Source organism: Sardina pilchardus, chromosome 21 (assembly GCF_963854185.1).
Source record: "Sardina pilchardus chromosome 21, fSarPil1.1, whole genome shotgun sequence".
Classification (NCBI taxonomy): Eukaryota; Metazoa; Chordata; class Actinopteri; order Clupeiformes; family Clupeidae; genus Sardina; species Sardina pilchardus.
The window spans coordinates 17689604-17710877 of NC_085014.1; the positions used below are offsets into that span (position 1 = coordinate 17689604).

At 43.6% G+C, this 21274-nt stretch overlaps 1 protein-coding gene across 3 annotated transcripts; it reads right to left on the minus strand.

The window, feature by feature from the left end:
- Positions 1-148: 148 nt before the first annotated feature.
- LOC134068708 (long-chain-fatty-acid--CoA ligase 1-like) lies at positions 149-20848 on the minus strand. Of its 3 annotated transcripts, none has more exons than XM_062524433.1 (21): positions 20801-20848; positions 14418-14637; positions 13304-13418; positions 13017-13081; positions 12475-12576; positions 12034-12133; positions 10757-10932; positions 10267-10299; positions 10117-10168; positions 9503-9576; positions 8540-8617; positions 8275-8409; positions 6903-7037; positions 5387-5482; positions 4998-5070; positions 4686-4774; positions 4267-4383; positions 3612-3755; positions 3170-3271; positions 2964-3035; positions 149-2124 (listed from the first exon to the last, which is right to left on the minus strand). In XM_062524433.1, the coding sequence occupies exons 2-21, from the start codon at positions 14610-14612 to the stop codon at positions 1984-1986; spliced, it is 2094 nt and encodes a 697-aa protein (XP_062380417.1). In that variant the 5' UTR covers positions 14613-14637; positions 20801-20848; the 3' UTR covers positions 149-1983. The 3 variants fall into 3 exon arrangements, with proteins under 3 accessions (XP_062380417.1, XP_062380415.1, XP_062380416.1); XM_062524431.1 differs by lacking the exon at positions 20801-20848 and adding an exon at positions 17043-17264; XM_062524432.1 differs by lacking the exon at positions 20801-20848 and adding an exon at positions 15568-15783.
- Between the last annotated feature and the right edge of the window lie 426 nt (positions 20849-21274).

Consider the following 21274-nt stretch of genomic DNA (forward strand, 5'->3'; position numbering starts at 1 on the left):
CTAGAAGAACATCTTCATTAAATATTTTCAACATAGTCCACGTTTGTGTACCTTTGATATTTTCAGCATGAAAACTAATGAGCTTTGTAGTGAGATTTCTGAAAAGAGGGGTTGTGCAACTATTTTCATAACTGAAAACAGACACCCATGACATCTGAATGGTATTTATTAGCTGTGGCAATCACAAAATCGTATGCACTGTTAATAGTGCACATATACATTTAATACACACACACACACACACAAACAGAACTAACAAATTCATACCTAAAGATCAGTTGTTGTATTTCAACCATTAACATTTATAATATTATCAAGTGTTGATAATTTCACACCTAAATTCCCTTCATAAAAATGTCCGTGACAAAATGGACGGCCCAATAGATTTACTATTTCCCTGGTGCTTTAACATATCTCCAAAGAGAGAGGACATTTCACTGAACTTCACTATGACTGTAGTTACAGCCCATCAAAAAAAACATTCTTCGATTTCCATGGGCAAAATAACACTAGCATATCATGCAGCCTTTCCTCTTTCACAAATCAAAAGAGGCATTATGATTCAACACTGGTGTCCTCAATAATACAATCTCAATACAACAGCATTGAAAAGGTGCATATCGATCAGTCAGAAGCAAAAACTGGTGACCATGGTTGAGGTAACTAAGGCAATGCATCATTATGAATGTCTATAAAGGACATATACTGTACACTGTGTACCTGTGCGGAAACAATGTTTCGCAAGTTGCTGATTCTCTTTCCACAGACAATCCAATAGATATCTGTAAGGATTAATCACTTATTTTGTAGTTCTCTTCACAATAATAATAATAATAATAATAATAATAATGACAACAGAAAAAGGCACTGAATACTTTGCTCATGACTGCTGTAACCACCAAACCAGAGGCAACTTCAGATGTCCACGCTTGCTGTTGTAATAGTGAGTTACACAGCTCTGGGCATATGTTGTTTCTTTCCCTCGGACGTACTGTCTGTACCACTGTGTTGGTTAAGAACTGAGGAATGTTTCAATTCAAATCAATTAACAGGGAATTTGGATTTACAGAAAGACAGATTAATAACAAATATGGCTGACAAATGTTGTTTGTCAAAAATAGCCTAGTGTGACATGAAATGCAAAGACAACACATGGCACAAATTTGACATGCACCCAATACATTTCTGGAAAGAGACAGCATTGATGTCAAATATCTTTGGATCTTAACAACACAGCGTAGTAGGTCACATGGTGAGCGGACTTAAATTATGGAAACAAACAATGTAGGACTTTCCGAAAAGTACAAACCACAAACAGATGAAGTCAGGTATTATCTAACTTTTGCGCCCTGTTTACCTACCTACTCACCAGACCTTACACTTGATGTGGAATTAATGATTGGACATTATTCAACTGACTTGGACAATGATCCATCAAGAGAGAAGATGAGATGGAGTTCAACATTACATTACATCAGAGGCAAAAGGGAAATCTTCTCCCTTGACACATATTTGTTTTGAATGGTGGTGAGTGCATTTTTAGTTAAACCATACGTATTTTTGGAGTAATCAGACAGGTAGCTGTTCTCATTCATAGGAGTGAACTACCTGAAACTGAAAGCACTTTGGTGCAAACATGTCTATGTGCCTTACCACACATGTCTATGTGGCCTTACAGTTTATGTTCATGTGTATATCATATTATATGAAAAAATAAATACATTTGTTTTGTTTTTTTTAAAAAGAAAACAAAAAGAGAAAACAAAAACATATGGCTTTCGGGTTTAAAGGGCAGAGAATTCATAAATAGCTGACTTGTCCCTGCTCCATTTGGATCTTCATATCATTTTATTCGTTCACGAGAGACAGTCCTGCGGCTACTGAGTGTCCAGAGGCCAGACGAAACAATGTTCCCTGAGGAAGGCTCCCTTTTGAAAAAAGTTCCTGCTTTGCCCTCGGTTCTGGTTCCCCAATAAACGACGTCTACATCTTGATCTTGGAGTAGAGCTCGTCGATCTGGTCTCGGAAGTGGTTCTTGAGGTCGGTCCTCTTGGCTTTGAAGGTCGGAGTGAGGAGGCCATTCTCCACGGAGAACATCTCGTTGTGCAGGCTAATGTCTTTCACCTGACCAGCCAACAAACACATGTGTGTTAGACAAAGTGGTATGGATAAGATTCAAACATTAAAAAATAATAATAATTATAATGTAATTCACAATTTCCTTCAACAAGCCAAATACTTCACTGTGTGAAAATGTCCAGTAATTAAACAATATTTTAGTGTCTACTCGGGTTGCTGTTGTCCAACTGGCTACACATTAAAGAAATGTAGACATTACAAGGATGATCCCAGTTATTTTGGGCTACTTTTGTTTATGACCTCTGACGTCAACATCCCAAAGGGAATCTGGAGTAATAACTGCTCTTCTGTATCACGGCAGCTTTTTCATTACGGTATCATTTTATGTAATCCATCAAGAATATCCTGTTTATCTTGTTTTAGTCCTATAAATAATGGTAAGACTGTCTCAGACAGACTTGTTGCGCTCACGCTTGCTACTGTAGGATGCTTGAGTGTTTGTCTCTGGCGTCGTGAATAAAGCTTTATGCTCTGCCATGAGGTCAGCTTGTCTGTGCTTTACTCTTTGCCTTTTTGTGGATTAATAGTTACGTTTTACCACATACATATTAACATCGTAATTTAGTGAAATTATGGATACGATTCAAAACATGGATTAAGCCTAGTTGTAGACAACGCGTTTTTTAAAGTCTCCATCTCCATTTAGCATGATCCATGCGTGGGAAACTGACCTTAAAAAAACTAGAAAGTTCCAGGAGAATAGCCAATAGCAGCCGCACACAGCTTTGTTCCACCGCATAAACACATACTGTATGAATCATTACCTTTTACATTTGGAAAGACATTAATTTAAATTCGGGACTTCTGTCATCAAGGACACTCACCTGCTCGAAAGACTTCAGACCTCCTTCTTTGCCTAGCTTTAAGATATCCTCCAAAATAGCTTTCTTTACTTCCTACATGGCAAAGAGCACGGAAACAAAGATTTCAGATCATCAGAATTTCACAACTTGACATTTCTCTGTAAAGCAATGTTTCAAATGTCCTAGCATTAATTGCCATGAGTGTTCAAGGTGAAATAACAGCAGACCTTGTTTTTGCAAAGCTCATCATACGATCCACTATGGCCTTTCTTCTGAGCCCATTTGGGTAAGACTTCAGGATCTGGCACGATGATGGCTACAAGGCAGGCCTGTTGGGTTTAAACACACAGATAATACAGATGAGATGAATACTTAACATCACTAAATAGTCGACAATAAACTAAGCCACCTGAAGAACCCGGTCAGTGCCTTACTAATCGTAAATATACTGTATATGGGATATTAAGCTGCATTTAAAAATCTAGATCAGATTATCATATATTCATTTTACTGTATATTCACTGAAAAACGGTGGGCTAAGATAACGTATGTGCTATTGGTAGCACATACATGACACTAGCTCAACACACAAATGTATAGTGCTTCAGATACAATCTATAAGCGTGACACGTGTAAAGGTGATGCACGCAAGACTGCTGTGGCTCCTACCTGTAGACTGTCCCCGTGAACAAAGGCCTGTGCGACAGCGTCGCTCCTGATGTAGACGTTCTCGATCTTCTCTGGGGCGATGTACTCTCCCTGGGCCAGCTTGAAGATGTGCTTCTTCCGGTCCACAATTTTCAACGTTCCGTTCTGTGCACATCCACACAAAAAAAATACATCATCATTTCCATGCTTTCACTTTCTTGATGAGCTGCACCGTCATTCAGACAGAACACAATTTTCATGATCTGCTATTAACCCCTCAACAGAAATGAAAACTCGGTCAGTAAAAGTAAAGCTAACCGGCTAGACTGAGCGTATGAATTATTACCTCCGCTAAGGAGGTTATGTTTTCATCTGGGTTTGTTTGTTTGTTTGTTTGTTTGTCTGCTATGTTCGCAAGATAACTCAACAAGTTATGGATGGATTTCGATTAAACTTTCAGGAAAGATCTGAAATGACCCAAGGAAGAAACCATAATTTTGGAAGTGATCCGTATCACCGTCTGGATCCAGGAGGCGGTTATGTTTTTGCTTGGCAGAGGTCTGCACTCTCGGAGTGCTTTTCTTGTTCAAAACTGTGTTCACACTTGCCATCTTTTTTATATTACAATTAGAGAGAGTAGACCGTGTTTATTTTACGGCAGTTGGGGCTCACTCACCGGTAACCATTTGCCGATGTCTCCTGTGTGGAGCCAGCCGTCTTCATCCATGGCCTCCGCAGTCTTCTCCGGGTCCTTCAGGTAGCCCTGGAACACGTTTGGGCCCCTCACACACACCTGTGGGGCCACAGAGAAAGACACTTGAAAATTATATAAAAAAGGGCAGGTACATAGTAAAACCATATTAAGAAATGCACCCATGAGCCTAAATGTACACACACACACACACACACACACACACACACACACACACACACACACACACACACACACACACACACACACACACACACACACACACACACACACACACACACACACACACACACACACACACACACACACACACACACACACACACACACACACACACACACACACACACACACACACACACACACACACACACACACACACACCTCTCCCGCTCCGTTTGCTGCCAAGTAATTCATCTCAGCAACATCCACCAGTTTGATGTCGTTACAAGGAAGGGGTGCTCCAACATGTCCTGTTGGAGAAAAACGGAAATAAATGAACAAATATAATATTAATCAACATGAAACAGAATCAGACTTTAACAGGCAACAGCAAGCATGCACAGGGAGTAGACACAAGCGGATGGGTTTCTAAATGCATCAGTGGAATGATGAGCAGATACATACAGCCCACTGAGGTGTGTGTTTATGCACACATCTGAGCATACGTGTGTGTGTGTGTGTGTGTGTGTGTACCTGCTGTCCAGTCCCCTGGGAGTGTTATAGTACACCCTGCTGTGCATTCCGTCTGTCCATAGCCCTCATAAAACTGTGAACAAGAACAAATCAGTCAACACACAAGGCCTGGGCAACACCGCGTCATACACAAAAACAACCTTGCCTCGTATTTGCAACATAAAAAGGTTGCAACCTGCACAATATCACAAGTGAAGGAGCCTTATCACAGACTTTGCACCCACTCCATAAAGTTCAAAGGCCCTACGATAACAGCTGTGAGAAACAACCTTAGCCTCTGCGGCCATATATAAGATACAGGAACATAAAGGAATCCGACATGTGAATGTACATGGAAGTATATTGGGAAGATCCGGCATATTTGTGTGGACATTGGACGAGGGACTCACCTGGCAGCCCAGTGCACCTCGCAAGAAGGTGAGTACAGTGCCAGACACTGGAGCAGCACCAGTCAGCATTAACCTCACGCGGCCACCCAGGTTGGCCTGCAGGGGGCAGCAAACACACACAGTACAGGCAATCAGAGTTGTCCAAGTGATCTATCCATGGGAATTTTAGATTACCGGTACATTGTCCTTGTGCAAGGCCACTGCTGCCATTACTGACAACGTTATGGCTTAGGTCTCAAGTGCCGCACAAACATTTGTGAATCTAGGTCGTAAGGCCTGCGTCTGCATTGGAGAAAGATGTCTTTCAACAAATGTAAATGATACCTAATGCAAATTACTGTAAGCAGGGACACTCAACTGACATTGGTTCAGAAACTGGTAATGCAAATGACTGAATGAATATTGCCCTGGAGGTTTTAACTACAAACCAAGGCTTATCCTCATACCTCAACACCTAGTCAATAATTCACCCGAGAGCTGATATCATAAAGTCCTTCACGACACTACTTCAGATGGCATCAGATTTCACGAGTTCCTTTAAAAAGGACGGAACAATCGTTTAGAAGTTTCGTTTTGGCCCGCTGCCATGGAAACAAATGGTCTCGTTGCCCTGGGTCACATGGTACACAAACAAGCAGCCATGCATCCAAATGAGAGAGGGAGAGAGAGGGAGAGAGAGAGAGAGAGAGAGAGTGGGCTGGACTGATGCGACGTGGGGTGGCGAGAGTGGGGTCAGAGTCCACCTGGAAGTCCATCAGAGTCCCCGGTGTGCATGTTCATATGGAGTCAGACCATATGGTGCATGTAAAGAATGTGTGTGTGTGTGTGTGTGTGTGTGTGTGTGTGTGTGAGAGAGAGAGAGAATGTGTGTGTGTGTGTGTGAGAGAGAGAGAGAATGTGTGTGTGTGTGTGTGTGTGTGTGTGTGTGTGTGTGTGTGTGTGTGTACAGGCGGGTGTGGGGAGACAGGCCTAGAAACCAGCCATGCTGGGATACTTGATGCACTCTTCCTCTATATGCCTGCCATTCATCTAAAAAGACACAGAGCTACTGAACTGGACTTTCGTGTTTCGTCTTTAAATGGAAATGGGCCGACGCTGATGAACAAAAGCCACAAACGAGCACAATAAACCTGAAAGCCAAATCAACTCGCTAGAGTGGCACTGCCTGTTTAGCTCACCAGGGTGACAGACGTCAGGAATTTCAAACCACTAAAGCCGAACCAGTTTCACCACCCAGCTGTTTCCTTTACGGCAGAGGTAGGTGCCCAGGGGTGGTGTTCTGGAGCGTAGCGGGGTGTACCCAGAGAGGGTTAAAGCGGCGCGAGAGGCCGCAAACGTTCGACCATTTCCGCATTCTGTTTTCGCAAAGGGGGGGGGGGGGGGGGGCGAAATCCCCCTTTAAAGTAGACCTAGAAAGTGACGTTGCATTTGAACTGAACTGCTTGTCAATCTGACAGAGATCTATATACCGTCATATGACGTCTTGGCGACACGCCGGAAGGATCTCTGGCGTTACCTGCACTTTCTTGAAGATGATCTTGTCCCATATGCTGTTGTTCCTCATGATGCCGCTGTTCAGCTCGGCCTCCTTCCTGCGGGACGCGAAGCCCAGAAGCCACTTCTTGACCGGCGAGCTGGCCTGTCCGTGGATCTGCAGCACAGGAACAGCAGCCGCGTCAGAACGGCAATTTGCCGTACTTAAACGCTAAAAGGCCCATACACACCAGATACGACACGAAATTGTGGTACGAAAATGCTAAGAATTTGTGTGCGGGCGTGTGTGGTGTGTACGGGCCTTTATACAACAGTCAGATCCGGGCCAAGTATTTACTCATCTACAAGAGGCATTCCATAAGTCATCACGAGGAATATTTGTCAGGACATCCCCTGGCATTTTACAGTTAGCTCTCAGTCAAAGTCACGCTCTCTCATGCCATATTGCTTAAACAATAAAAATGGAAAAAGGTTTGCACACTTGAAAACTTTTTAGTTTTCTTTTCTTTTCTTTAGCACAGAATAATGACGTTTCGACCGTGTGGTCTTCTTCAGATTCACCTTTTAACCATCATTCATTCATCATTTAATAAAACTAAAAAGAAGGATTTCAAGTGTGCGAACCTTTTTCCATTTTTATGATTTACCCTTGTTCTGCACCTTGACCTGGGATGTGCACAAACTTTTTCACTATAACTGAATATTGCTTAAACAACACATTAATATGTTTGTGTGAACTTCTCTATACTGTGATCACTCTCTCAACCATGGATTTAAGGTTTTAGGTTAATACTTATGCCTTAACTAACCCAATGGGGAACAAATAGTGAAATTCCTGCACGCATTTCCACAAAACCCGTGGTCTACTTGTAGCGTTTGATCAATGTTAATCAAACACCAAAGAAAAGACTAAACCACCACGCTGAACATCCAAATCCAGGTCCTTGACGTAGATACAATTTAATGTTTAAACTCCAATAAAGCATAAGGCTAAGATTTGATTACTGAGTTACAAGAAGGGTATAATTTCTAAACTAGACCTCTGTGATGAGCCAAGGTAAGCACAAACTGACAAAATGGTCATAAAACTTATACAAGTATCCATGGCAACAGCTACTTTGATTATTACACTTGCATTACATTACATACCGTAATTTCCCGACTATTAGCCGCGGCTTATACATTGATTTTGCAAAATTTCTTCAGCTATGAGGTCAATACATGAGGACAGTTTATATGGTATCAATATGGTTTTGTTTGTTTTAACTTGCATAAAACACTGTCCTGCGGCTTATACACAATGCGGCTTATATGCTGGAAATTACTGTACTACATTGTACAATTGTATATTCATACGGCCGGTACAAAAGTGAGGTTGCGGCTGGCATACTCACCCTGTCGTACATGCGGTTGAGCAGCCGGGGTACCACAGGGAAGACCGTGGGCCTCAGGGCAGCCAGGTCTTCCATTAGGAGCCGGATGTCCCCCTGGAAGAACCCAATGCCGGCCCCGTGAGCCAACATCACCCCCTGGGGACACATGGAGAGGAGAGCTGGTCAGAAAGGTCCGAACGCGGACCAAATGCGGACCGAATGCGGACCGAATGCGGATGCGGAGTGCGGTGCTAGACTGAGGGGAATCTGTAGTTACAGTACAAACCTGTACGACTCTCTCAAACATGTGAGCCAGGGGAAGGTAGGAGACGTGGACGTCGCTGCTGGATATTGGGCAGCTTTTCTGGAAAATAGACAAACACACACACACACACACACACACAAAGATGCAGATTAACATACAGGAGAACATACCAATAATAGTCTCTTACTGACATGAATCAACGTGAACCATTTCTCCAGAACACAAAATGGATTTTTAGATGAAAACTTGCCATAAAGGGGAACTCTCTATTTATTTATTTATCTTCCTTTAAAATATACTGCTGCACTGATGTCAATATCTAAAATTACAGTATTGGGTGATATTGTCCTAGCTTCAGTTTAGGTGAACAGAGATGGCCCCAAGCCCACCTACTGAAGATTCACAAAGGAAAGAAACACATCATAAATGTCAGGGACCCTAACACAGAGATATCATAGCCATTACAAAGAGAATGAGGAACCAACTGTAACCAGGAACTAAAACTGACTTTTGGCAACTGAAAACTATCAGTAGCATTGTATGAGTTGATCTGCCTCCCAGACCAAGAACATGTCACAGGGAAGAAGCGAAAAAGTGTGTGTGTGTGTGTGTGTGTGTGTGTGTGTGTGTACTGGTATGACCGTTTTATTTATTTTTAACTCATCATTCGTTTATCCAAGTGAAGGCCACTGTGGTGTAAACTCAATTTCACAAGACTGGTTTGGGCAATAGAATCCTCAGGGCAATAGAAGTTAAGTGGGTTAAAGGCTGTGTCCTGCGCTTAGACACAACGACATCTTCTTAAGTGTGTTGATACTAAACAACGCGCTGCAGGGTAAAAACACAGGTACTGTAACCAGGACATTCACCTGAAGCCTTTTCTGAACTCTAACCTCTAACTTGCACTGAAACTCAACTTTTGGTTTGTGGACACTGTATTTCAAGTAAGCTTAGCTTAAATCTAGTGAACTGAGATTTATTTACCTCTATAATCTTCATGAATGAAGAGCAATCAGACACAACATTCTTGTGAGTGAGCATTGCTCCCTTTGGGTTCCCTGAAGGGCAGAAAGAGAGAACAAGGAAGTGAATTTCACCAATGGCAGTGAAGAAGTGGATATGGCACCAGGATCTGAGCCAATGAGAGGTGGGACATTGTATTTGGCACACTTAGAATTTCAAAGGCGGATTTACAAAACAAATAGACATGAAGCCACTCAGACAAACGAAACATGGCAAAGGCACCGCAATGCCCTTTGAATAGAAAATATTTGAATGCCATTTGAGGACTATCTACATAACCTTACTTAAGATTTCACACAGCTGTTGCTAAAATTTCAAAACAATTTAGCCATACAAATTGACACACACACATTTGAGTAAATTCCCTTCCTGATGCAATTACTCTCAAACACAAGACAGACAGACACACACCTCACTTAAGATGCCACACAGCTGTTGCCAAAATCCTTTCAAAACAATTTAGTCATACACATTGACACACACACACACACTTGAGTAAATTCCCTTCCTGACACAATCAAACACACACACACACACACACCCCTTGCACGTTTTACTAAGTCATCAGGTCCTACCTGTTGTTCCACTGGTGAAGCAAATAACTGCCAGGTCATCAGGCATAGGGGGCTGAAGTCAGAGTTAACACAAGTCAGTCTAACACAACACCATCTCACCATCACTGACAATGAAAACATCAAATCAGGCAGAACCACAGAAACACTTACGACTGGGGGCTTGCGGTTCTCTTTGCCAAGAGCCTGGTAGGTGTGTGTGGGGAAGGAGATGGAGAGAGAGAGAGAAGACAGGTCATTGCAAAGGTCAGTCAAGGTCAATCAACCATAAACACTAGACATCAAACTGACGCTAATGTGCAGACAGACACATTGATCGAACATCCTAGTCATCTATAATTTTACCATCCTGCATGCAATTGACAAAGTACATTGTGTTTAGAGATAGTAGAGCATAGACAGACACAGACATACACACACAGAGTCAGACGCTCACAGACACACAGACAAACAGAGACACACAGAGACACACACACAGACACACAGACACACACACAGACAAACAGAGACACACACACACACACACAGAGTCAGACGCTCACAGACACACAGACAAACAGAGACACACAGAGACACACACACAGACACACAGACACACACACAGACACACACACAGACACACACAGTGTCCAGGCACACCCACCAGGACGTCTTTGAGACTGAGGACGTCGATGTTGCTCTTCTTGCCCCTCTCCACCAGCTCGGCCTCCACCTCCTCCATCGTGATGACGGTGCCGACGCAGTGCTTACGGCCCGCCAAGCTGTCCAGCAGCAGCGTTACCTTGGCCGCTACGTCACACACCACCGTGGTGATGGAGGCTGAAAGACACAGGGGAGATTCATTAATATATTAACATGTGAAGGAGTGTAGCTTCATTGTGATCATGCTTAAATGAAATAGTAGCACTTGATGGAAAATGGGCAACATGTTGTAAATACTGTTTTGACCATATCTGGAGATGTTTTAATGCTACAATCCTTTATCAACATGTAACGGATTGTTGCTTCATTGAGTGGGATTATGCTTAAATGAAATGGTAGCATTTGATAGAAAATGGGCAGTATGTTGTAAATACTGTTTGACAATATCTGGAGATGTTTTAATGGTCCATTCAGCCAGAACGGTCACAGCATGCTCATAGTCAACATGTTGAAATAATATTACCCGAAAAGACACACTGAGACCATCTCACACCTCAGTGTGGCTTAGAAGGGGGAGGGGGGGCTGTGGTGGAACTGGCTACAACGCCTGTACCATATTCGGGCCCATGAGCCCTCAGTTTGAGCCCTAGCCAGGTCATTTCCTAATCCCCCTCTCTCTCTCTCTCTCTCTCTCTCTCTCTCTCTCTCTCTTGTCCATTTCTTCACTATCCTGTCGCAATAAAGTCACAAAGCCCAAAAAAATACAGTGTGTCACAGTGGACACATGAGAACACTCTCCCATGCCCATATTAGTCTGCATCCTGTCCATCTCGCCCTTTATCATATACCTTACAGATGGCGCAAGCCGATCGCTCCATTTCTGAGAAGCTTTTCCAGCGGATACCAATCTCTCTGCTAATAGCAATAGCTTTATTATTGATGAGGGAAACCACCACCAACATGGTGGTCATATGCTCATGCAGTTGGCTCAGCGCAAGGAATGGTACAGTAGCTGTAGCTTTAGTTAGGCTTTTACCCAAGGTCTGATCTTGTGCTCTCAATTTCCATAAAGAAATCATTAACTTCCTGTCGCACTTACTGTTCCCCTACCTCTTCATTGGCCAAAAGAGAAAATGTGACATTACAAGAGCAAAAAGAAAACATGTCTACATCACAAGGGCATGCACATGTAGCCCTTTGCTTAACAAGCAAAATTGTATGGACGTTTTAAAAGACAAGGATTCTTAATATACTGGCCTTTGCCAGTCAGTAACTCACCTTTGTCAATGATGTACTCAATGGCTTCAGTGCCCAGTGTATCGTAGAGGGGGACGGACACTAGAGAGTATGTGTAGCAGGCCAGCTCTGACATGGTCCACTGTGGGCACACACATCATAGGACTTCAATACAAATGTGGATAACAACACCATTTTACAGGCCAATTCCCAAACAGTCTTAACACACACACACAAACACACAGACTGAGAAGAAGATAGGGAAATGCATGCAACAAGAGTTACAGTTGGTAGTGGGATAACTAATGCTAATGAATTTGATGAAGCAGAAATATGGGGATATCTCTACTCGAAACCCAACAGTTTTCAAGGGGACATTGCTGGTCTGTAGGAGGCCACTGGGGTGGGGGTGGGGGGGGGGGGGTTTAAGCCAGACAACAGAGGGGCTAAATTTAGCAGCGGCTGATGGACAGGGGTGCTCACCTCTGGCCGGTTCTGGGAGAAGATGCCGATGTACGGGTTCTTGGACTTGGAGTGACCCCTGTGGAGCAGCGCGGAGCCCAAGCACTCAGCCATGTCCACCACCTGACCGTCAACACGGGGAGAGAAGAACACACAAGGGCACTCCGACTTAACAACACAGCATAGTGATGCAGGTATCCATCCACCTCTACCTTCTAGCTCATAACAAGACAAAGGGGGCCCAGGTTTATGACATATGACATACAGGACAATGAGTGAATGAGTGAATGAGTGAAAAAATTAATAAATGAATGAATGGCTTTGGAAGACATCTCACAATGACTGAATCACTCGAATGCTGCTAACTTAGCGAAAAAATATAGGTCATGCTCCTACTTACTACAACAACATTACAAACATGTACATGTAGTGCTGGCATACTGTACATCAACAATGTCCGAGACTCCATTCTAATTCTCCACTAAATGACTTCCAAGCTGTTATTTTCAGGTGAAAGAACTACACCATGTTGTTTTCATTAACATGTTAACTGGTGGTCTTACCTCTTTGTATGACAGCCATTCGTATGGTTGTTTGGGCTTCCTTGCTCCCAAACATGGTCCATTGTCTGGAGAAAACAAACAAACAAACCAAATTCCAAACCAAGGTCACTGGTTTCCGTTTCAACAAGGCTATTTCTTACAGTAGTGCGCCTTTCCTTTTTTTTTTGCTTTGGAAAAAGTAGCATAAAGAAACACAACCCTTATTTTGATATACAAACGTAAACACACATTCCTCATCTCTTCACTAATGGCGATAATGGAGTGTGTTTTGGTTTGTGGATACTCACTGGAGACGCGCTCTCCCCTCAACAAGAACTCATACATGGTCTTGGCGTCCTCATAGTAGTAGGTCAGCAGCTTGCCACCCTCCACAAGGACTGACCGCCTGATATACTCGCCGCCCTGACAGATGCATTGAAGTGAGCAAGAAAGAGAGAAAGCGAGCAAGAACGAGAGAGAGAAAGAAAGAAAGAAAGAGAGAAAGCAAGCAAGAAAGAAAGACAAAGGGGAAACAAAAAAGAAATATAAACTCCCAAACCTCGGCCGCCCCTGGAGCCAGACAGAAAAGTACGATGGCAATCTGAGCCAAGAGACACTAGACATATTGGTTCTTGTGGTGCACCATTCTAATGAGGAACAAAAACATGTCTGCTCAGCATGCACGATCACCTTCCACATCTGCAGGACTGGATTTATGAGCAGTTCATTTGATTGACGTTGTTATTATTGGTTTAAGTGGCCATTTCATATGTCTGAAATAAATACTGAAGCCCATGGCCTCAGTATAGGAAATCTTGTCCTTTCAACACAGCGATGTTGCTGAATTATAAAGTTTACATAAAATGTACTTGGTTAATCAAGTTAGAAGGTCTGAGATGTCTTGCTGCCTGTATTATTATGCATTTGTTACATTGCTATATTACACAACACCACCACTAGCCTGGAGACCAGAGTCTGGCCTAGATCCAAATGTGTATTGAGTAGACGAAGCTGAATCAAGCTATACCAGACAGAGCACGAAGAGAAATGTAAATGAGCGGAAGTACGTAGTCAGGCGGGGGCCAGGCTACAAAACCACAGCATTTCTATCTAAAACTTGATCAAATTATTTGTTCGCAAGCTGCATTATAATATGCATGATGGTGAACAGCAGCGGCCCAGACACCATTTAAACAACACCCACGCACAGTAAGGTGTTAGTGTTCACTTTTGATATTCTAGATTGACTGTAGAGCAAATCCACTACAAAGGTCAATGACTGTTTTACAACTAGCTTTTGATAATTTCCATCAGTCCGTCTGGCAGACCTAAGTATAAACCTGAATATACTGTAACGGGGAGTGAGATAACACTTGCAGATAATGCAAAATAATGACATCACACCTGCGGGAGGACACTTACCTCAATTTCCACAGACTGCTGCCATAGATCGCAGGGAGGTTCCAGAGCCTTGGGCCGCGTGGCGTACCAGAAGGTGGAGAGGGCGGCGAAGGCGCCCATGCCCACGATGGTGTTGGGGGACAGGGTCTGCAGGTAGTCCCGCAACTCATTCACCTCCGGCAGCCGAAACTGCTTTATGAACTCTGGCATCTGCATGCTGTCGGCCGCTCAGCGTCTGTGTCTGTAGACACACACACACACACACACACACACACACACACACACACACACACACACACACACACACACACACACACACACACACACACACACACACACACACACACACACACACACACACACACACACACACACACACACACACACACACACACACACACACACACACACACACACACACACACACACACACACACGCACACCCATCAGTCACCAAGCCAAGCTGTTGGGAGGCTGCATTTTTAATATACCCCACTCGGTCGGAGTGCCTAAAAGACAGCCACAGGCCCACTACTAACACGGTAATGGATGTCATGTGATCTGTATCGTATTGTTCAACACCAACAACAGCTTGTTGACGTGAAACCCAAACCGTCTCAACAAGATTAACTTCAAGTTTAACTTCTCTTGTTCCAACAACCCCCACATTGTGGTAGAGTTGAGCAGAAACCTGTTCAGATTCCCACAGTGAATTCATCAATGATGAGATGGGAAATTGACTCCTTTTTAAAATACATTTATTCCCCCTCCTACATGCTAAAGATGTCCGCATATTATAGCACTGTACTGTAGCTGCCTGGTTACTCTAGCTGTTGGCTGCAACAACATGTTAGAGACCCCTCCCCCCCCCTTCATGCTGAATTTTGAAACAACAGTACATCTTTCCAGTAACAACATTTTAGGAATAAACCTGGAATGTCTATGAAGACAAATTTCTTAAAACACAGTCCAAAGGTCCTGTCAGAAAACCAAAGTCAGTCTCCTTCCCTGTGCATCTTCAAACATCCACAACACCAGTGTAAAATAACCTCTACCCTCTCTTCTATGCAATTATATTGAGCCTTTCAAATCGGTAACAGTAGACCTGAAGCATCACACCTCTACTTGCGCAGAGGGGATCTCCCGCAAAAATTAAACATTCAACACTTACCTAAATTATGTTGTATTGTATGGCAACACTGCGTATAGCCTGTCACAGCACACAACACACACTGCAGTCTGAGTTTAGTTGAAAAGTGAAGATGAATCAGTCTAGTACTGCTCATTGTGACAGTGGAATGTTGGTTATTATGACATCAGAGTGCCGTCATGAGAACAATAAGAAACACAAACAATCATGTCCCCACCTGATTACTACTGGCCTTTGAGCTTTATAAATGAGTTAAGAGTCCTTCACTGGACTACAACCCTTTGGACTATGACCTCTCTTCTACAGACACACACACACACACAAAACATACCGCCCCCCCACCAAAAAAAGAAAGAGAGAAAGAATTACTCTATGGTACAAGAGCCTTACTATTTGATGAGCTTGCTTAGTCAGCTGCAAGTCTCTCCTGACTGGGGCAAAGGTCTCTGACTCACAGTAACACCAGCACTGTAATAACCCAGCAAGAACAGGGGTGACATTGCCCTGGTGACATTTCCCCTACATCTGTCACAGCACCTCCAGTCTATACAGGCCTGTAAGGCACACTGCAATTCCATTATGTGCCAATGTGCTTATTCATTTCCATGCATGTCATATCCTCCTGTGATACATCTCTGATCATGTTGAAATAATAAAAGAAAAGAAAAAACCTCACATTTGGCATTGTGAATATTAGCCTTTGACATAACAAAAAAAATGTCTAGGCCACACATAAGAAGACTGCAATGTATGGAATAACTTGACCGTCTCCGCTGGACGTCCATTGTTGGATAAACAGATCTAGACTGTCAATATGGAAAGTGTAGTTGAATAATCTACAAAGTTAGAGTTACAGAGCAACAGAGAAGACTGCAATAAAATGACAAAAATGATAAATATTCTGGGCTAACCCTGAACATGACTTTATAGAAAGAAAAAAAGCATGGCCTCATGACCAAAATATCTAATAATGCTTTCACTGGAAAAAAAACCCCTGTTACACCACCTCCCTCAATTTACATTTCCCAGTAATTAAGTGAGAGCCGCATCCCCAGTTAAGTAACTGGATGCATTTAATCTACATACCACATACATGCACTAAACTGATCTGAAGTTCCATTCAAACCCCTGAAACGCATGCTATCAGACAGGCGGCTAGGCTACACTCTAACACAGCGCTGTGTGGAAGGAAATGTGGACAGCAACAGATAACCTGCGGCTGGTGCTGCTGCGATGTGGCCACCGCATGTGGCCTTGAGAGCCATCACAACAGCACCCCGGGCTGGGCAGCCCACTGGCTCCAGCGCTGGACCATAACACTCTCACAGGCAGACCCACACTGAGCATACACTGCACGTGTGCACACACACACTGAAACTGAAACACACAGACAGACAGATAGACACAGACGCACACACACACACACGTACAGACAGACACAGATGCACAGACACACACACACACACACAAGACCAGACCACGCATAGGCAGCTCACCTGCACCAAAAGGGAAGGTTTAAAAAAAAAAGGGAACCCTGTTGTCCTCTCACTGGTTTGCTGGTCCACTGAAATCAATCAGCAATTGTGCTCCTGGACTGAGGAGTTATAGTAGATGATGGGACGCTATATCAGGTTTATGTGCCCCCCCTGGGGTGACGGGCTACTCAAAGGTCAGACCCCGTCCCGCCCCTCTGCGGCTCTGATTGGACAGGAGATCGAGCCGACCAATCACAGCTCTGAAACAAGAGAGGATGTGTGATAAAGGCTCTCCCTCAAGTATTATCAGACTTTTTGTCTCACTATCCAAAGCATTGACACAGACTTATCACTGAGTGAGTGAGTGAGTGAGTGCGTGTGTGTGTGTGAGTGAGAGAGCGACTGTGTGGATTCATTAAAACAGTACGGCACCGGGCAGACTGACTGCACACTGATCACTGATTGGATCATGTTTCGTCTTGAAGTCACCTTGGGCCATTTCATTCAGTGAATCCCATCACACTGTCACGATCACTCTCCACACAGTCCCCCGTGTCCTCCGTGGCTTCCAGGGCAAAGGTAACCCACTCAGCCCAGCCCAGTGCCACCTAAACATGGTCGACAGGACGGGGAGGGCCACGGGGGTTGCAAATCACCCCACAGAGCAGCAGCCTAACAGGAAGCATGGACAGGGGGCTTGTCCAGGGACACTATTTAAAACCGAGTGACGTGCCAGTGGAAAGCACGGTGAAGCAGGAGGGAAAGTGTGTGTGTGTGTGTGTGTGTGTGAGTGGGTCGGGGGGGAGGGAGGGTGATTGGGTCAAATGTGTGTGTGTGTGTGTGTGTGTGTGTGTGTGTGTGTGTGTGTGTGTGTGTGTGTGTGTGTGTGTGTGTGTGTGTGTGTGTGTGTGTGTGTGTGTGTGTGTGTGTCTGTGTGTGTGTGTGTGTCTGTGTGTGTGTGTGTGTCTGTGTGTGGGTCGGGGGGGAGGGAGGGTGATTGGGTCAAGTGTGTGTGTGTGTGTGTGTGTGTGTCGGGGGGGGAGGGAGGGTGATTGGGTCAAATCTCCAGCTGGTGGCTGACACATAGCACAATTCATGCGGGGCATGTGTGTGTATATGTCTCAGGGGAGAACGGGGCACACGTGTGCGTGTGAGAGTATGTAATGGTGGGGGGTTGGCTAGCTGACAGTCCGACACAGGCCTTGTCTGTCTGTGCACCCTATTCCCCCTGCACTCACAATCTGAGTCTATCCGGTAAAAGGCGTAACGAAGACAGCTGTCCTGCACACAAGACAACCCTGTTTCCGCCAGACGTGGACACAGCGGCCAAAGCCATGTTCCCTCCCGGTGCACTGGCTTCCCCTCTCCCTTTTTGTCTTACTCTCTCTGTGTTTGCCAGATCGCCACCGAACTGACTCACCACTGCATACCTGGCTTTTTTCAGTCAGTGTGTGTTTACACTGCAAATTCTGCACCTCCAGCAGCAGCCAACGTTGCGTCACGTTAACACTAAAAGCACACATCGACTTACAATGAATGAGACTGCCGTCAAGAGGTGGTTTGGAGGTCACTTTGTATGCAGAATTAGTTGTACATTAAACGCAGCACGTTATCGGATTTTGAACTGCAGCTATGCATAGATGTGTCAGAGATAAATAGATTAGATTACTCTTCCTCTTACTTTTCTAGAATACTGTTATATTCTCTAATACTCTAATGTCTACATACAACAATAAAGTAACTACAAGCTAAAAAATCCTTACATGCAAAGAATCATGTTACATTTGACCCATGCAAGAGGATGTTGTATAAAGAGACTAGTCTGACAATCAATCGTCAAGTTATCTACTTAAGCTTGCAAGTTATAGCGGGCAATTATGTCTAACCCTGAATTGATCAAACTGATAAAGATCAATTAGTGTGAAGAAATTATTTGCCAGTATAAGTATAAATTCAAGAGAGTACTGTCCACTCTCAACCCTTCACCCAGATCTGACACCAAAATCTTGAACTATGACCCACTCAACATCATAAAACTAGGTCCAGGTCACCTTTGGACAAGTTAACACATCAAGCCTCAAGGAAATCGGTAACAGGAGTTGTGCAAATACAACTGACATGTGTCCTCCACACTGGGGGGAATTCAATGTTAAGTAATGAAGACAACTTGAGCAACAAGTGTCTGAGGAGCAAGGACGAAGACAGACTTTGGTCACTTTCCCCTCCAATGATCTCAAATGTGATTGTAGGTCCTTGCACAACTTTTTTTTTTATTATTGTCGAAACAGATATTAACCGAGATTTAGCCTACTTAAGGACCAACTCTCCAGGATGTCATTGGTGATTTTAGGGAGTTTCAGCCTGTGCTTGAAACATCCATTCACCCACTACATAGTGCAATATACTACTAGTTAACAACCACAGAGTGTTTATTCACAATAGGAAATTATGTGAGTTAGTGGATGAGCATACGCTCCAAACTCCTAACTTAGTAAGGCTACTGCATTAAATTGGCAAATTTCGCTAAATTCAAACATTCATCTTGATTCCTCCATCGCAGATCAACCTGCTGTCATTATCATCATCATCCTCCTCCTCCACACAATCATCCACATCATTGTCATCCTCCTCATGATCTATAGGAACTTTTTAGTTTTAAAGAGAAAGTGAGACGTACCAGACAGGGCTTGTTATGGCAGAAACTGCAGGTTGTTTCAGTCAATACTAAAGCCTCAACTCAAGTGTCAGCTGAATTTTCCCTTGAATCATCGTTTCTGTAGGCCTATTCACACAGGCTACTACCTGTGTCACCTTGACAAGGCAAACCCTTACCTCAAACAAAAACGTGTAATCCTAACCTAGTAAACGATCGGTCAAGATTCCCAGTGCAAGTCCCTGTCACTCCACAGAAAAGAGCCAGCCAATCCCACTCATTCATCTCAACTTAATCTGGACCTTTGATAACAGCTTTGCCCACCTTGATCAGTCCAGTTGTTTTATCCGATTACACATTCGTTATCACTGTAAGGTTTACGGTTAACGGTTTGCTATTTACAACTGACATACAATCTGACTCACGAGCATGAAAACGTGTAACTACAGCAGGTAAACAAACGTTAAAAGCGCGCAGAATGGGCGGGCTACAAAGAGTCGTGATCATAAGGACACGTATCGTAGCCTATAATAATGCATAGAGCCCTCTACGGTTATTTCATCCTGACAGAAAGTTGTCTAAAGTTGTAATATCCAAAACCAAATGCATGTCAAGTTCGACAATAACCTGCGGTGAGGTGTTTTAAATACTGGATATTTGTACTTCACCACATCCTCAACAAGTTTCTTAAGCAGAATTTAACTTCCTAGCAGTAGCAAGCAAGTGCTTTTGAAGCCAAAGAGGAAACAGACACGCTGTAAGTTATGGAAGCCAACTCTGCACAGGCTACCATCAACAGACACTGTTGACCTATGACCACCGGTGAGCAATATGAACAAAGACGATCTGACAGGTGTGCATTTGTACGCTTACAGAATTTCAATTTACAATGCCAAGCTTTAACACTTTCATAGCTACGTAAACTTCACTTCCCCTTGAGTGCCAGAAAGTTTCACTTGAAGCTGTAACGTTAGTTAGAACTATTAACATATGTGCAGTCCCTATGTTCGACCTTATTTCATTGACCGATTGCTTTCGTGTGCTAATATGAACAAAACACATTTGAAACTGAATAATGAGTGTGAAAATACCTTTGTGGGAAAAAAATACGTTTATTGTCACTAACCTGTGAGGGATCTCCAAGTTGACCATGCGGTGCTGCTCAATGACACAGAACAAGCGGCATATTATGCGTTCGTTCACGCCGGGCTCGTACCCAATCAGATGCTCGGTCACTGACAGAAGACTTGTCATTGGTTAATTCTCTGTGTCGTTCATCAATGCACACGCATATCAATGTTCATTCACATTTATGGTCTTTGCGTTGAAGGTCAAAGTCAATTGCAGAATAAAATGTTCCAGGTCAAGACAATTGATCACTTTTAATGAAAACCCTTGACTTGATATTCTCCTAGGCCTCTGTAGAACGCATGATTTCCCCACTTCTGTTTTGAGTGTATACTTGATTTGAGTATGAACAATATAGGGGGAACACTTTATGGCGAATGGGATTCATCCAGAAATGGTATATGCGATATTCAAAGATCCCCAATGTGTCAGAGCTCTGGTTTGCGTAGTAGGGCAACGCCCTCTAGTGGAA

What these genes read in the sequence shown, in the direction of transcription:
- LOC134068708 (XM_062524433.1), bottom strand. Translation starts at nt 14,612, where the DNA reads ATGCAGATGCCAGAGTTCATAAAGCAGTTTCGGCTGCCGGAGGTGAAT. An exon ending in AGCAGTCTGTGGAAATTGAG is followed by an intron (nt 13,419 to 14,417) that starts GTAAGTGTCCTC and finishes TGCATCTGTCAG; the next exon opens with GGCGGCGAGTATATCAGGCG. An exon ending in TTCACGGGGACAGTCTACAG is followed by an intron (nt 3,272 to 3,611) that starts GTAGGAGCCACA and finishes TAAACCCAACAG; the next exon opens with GCCTGCCTTGTAGCCATCAT.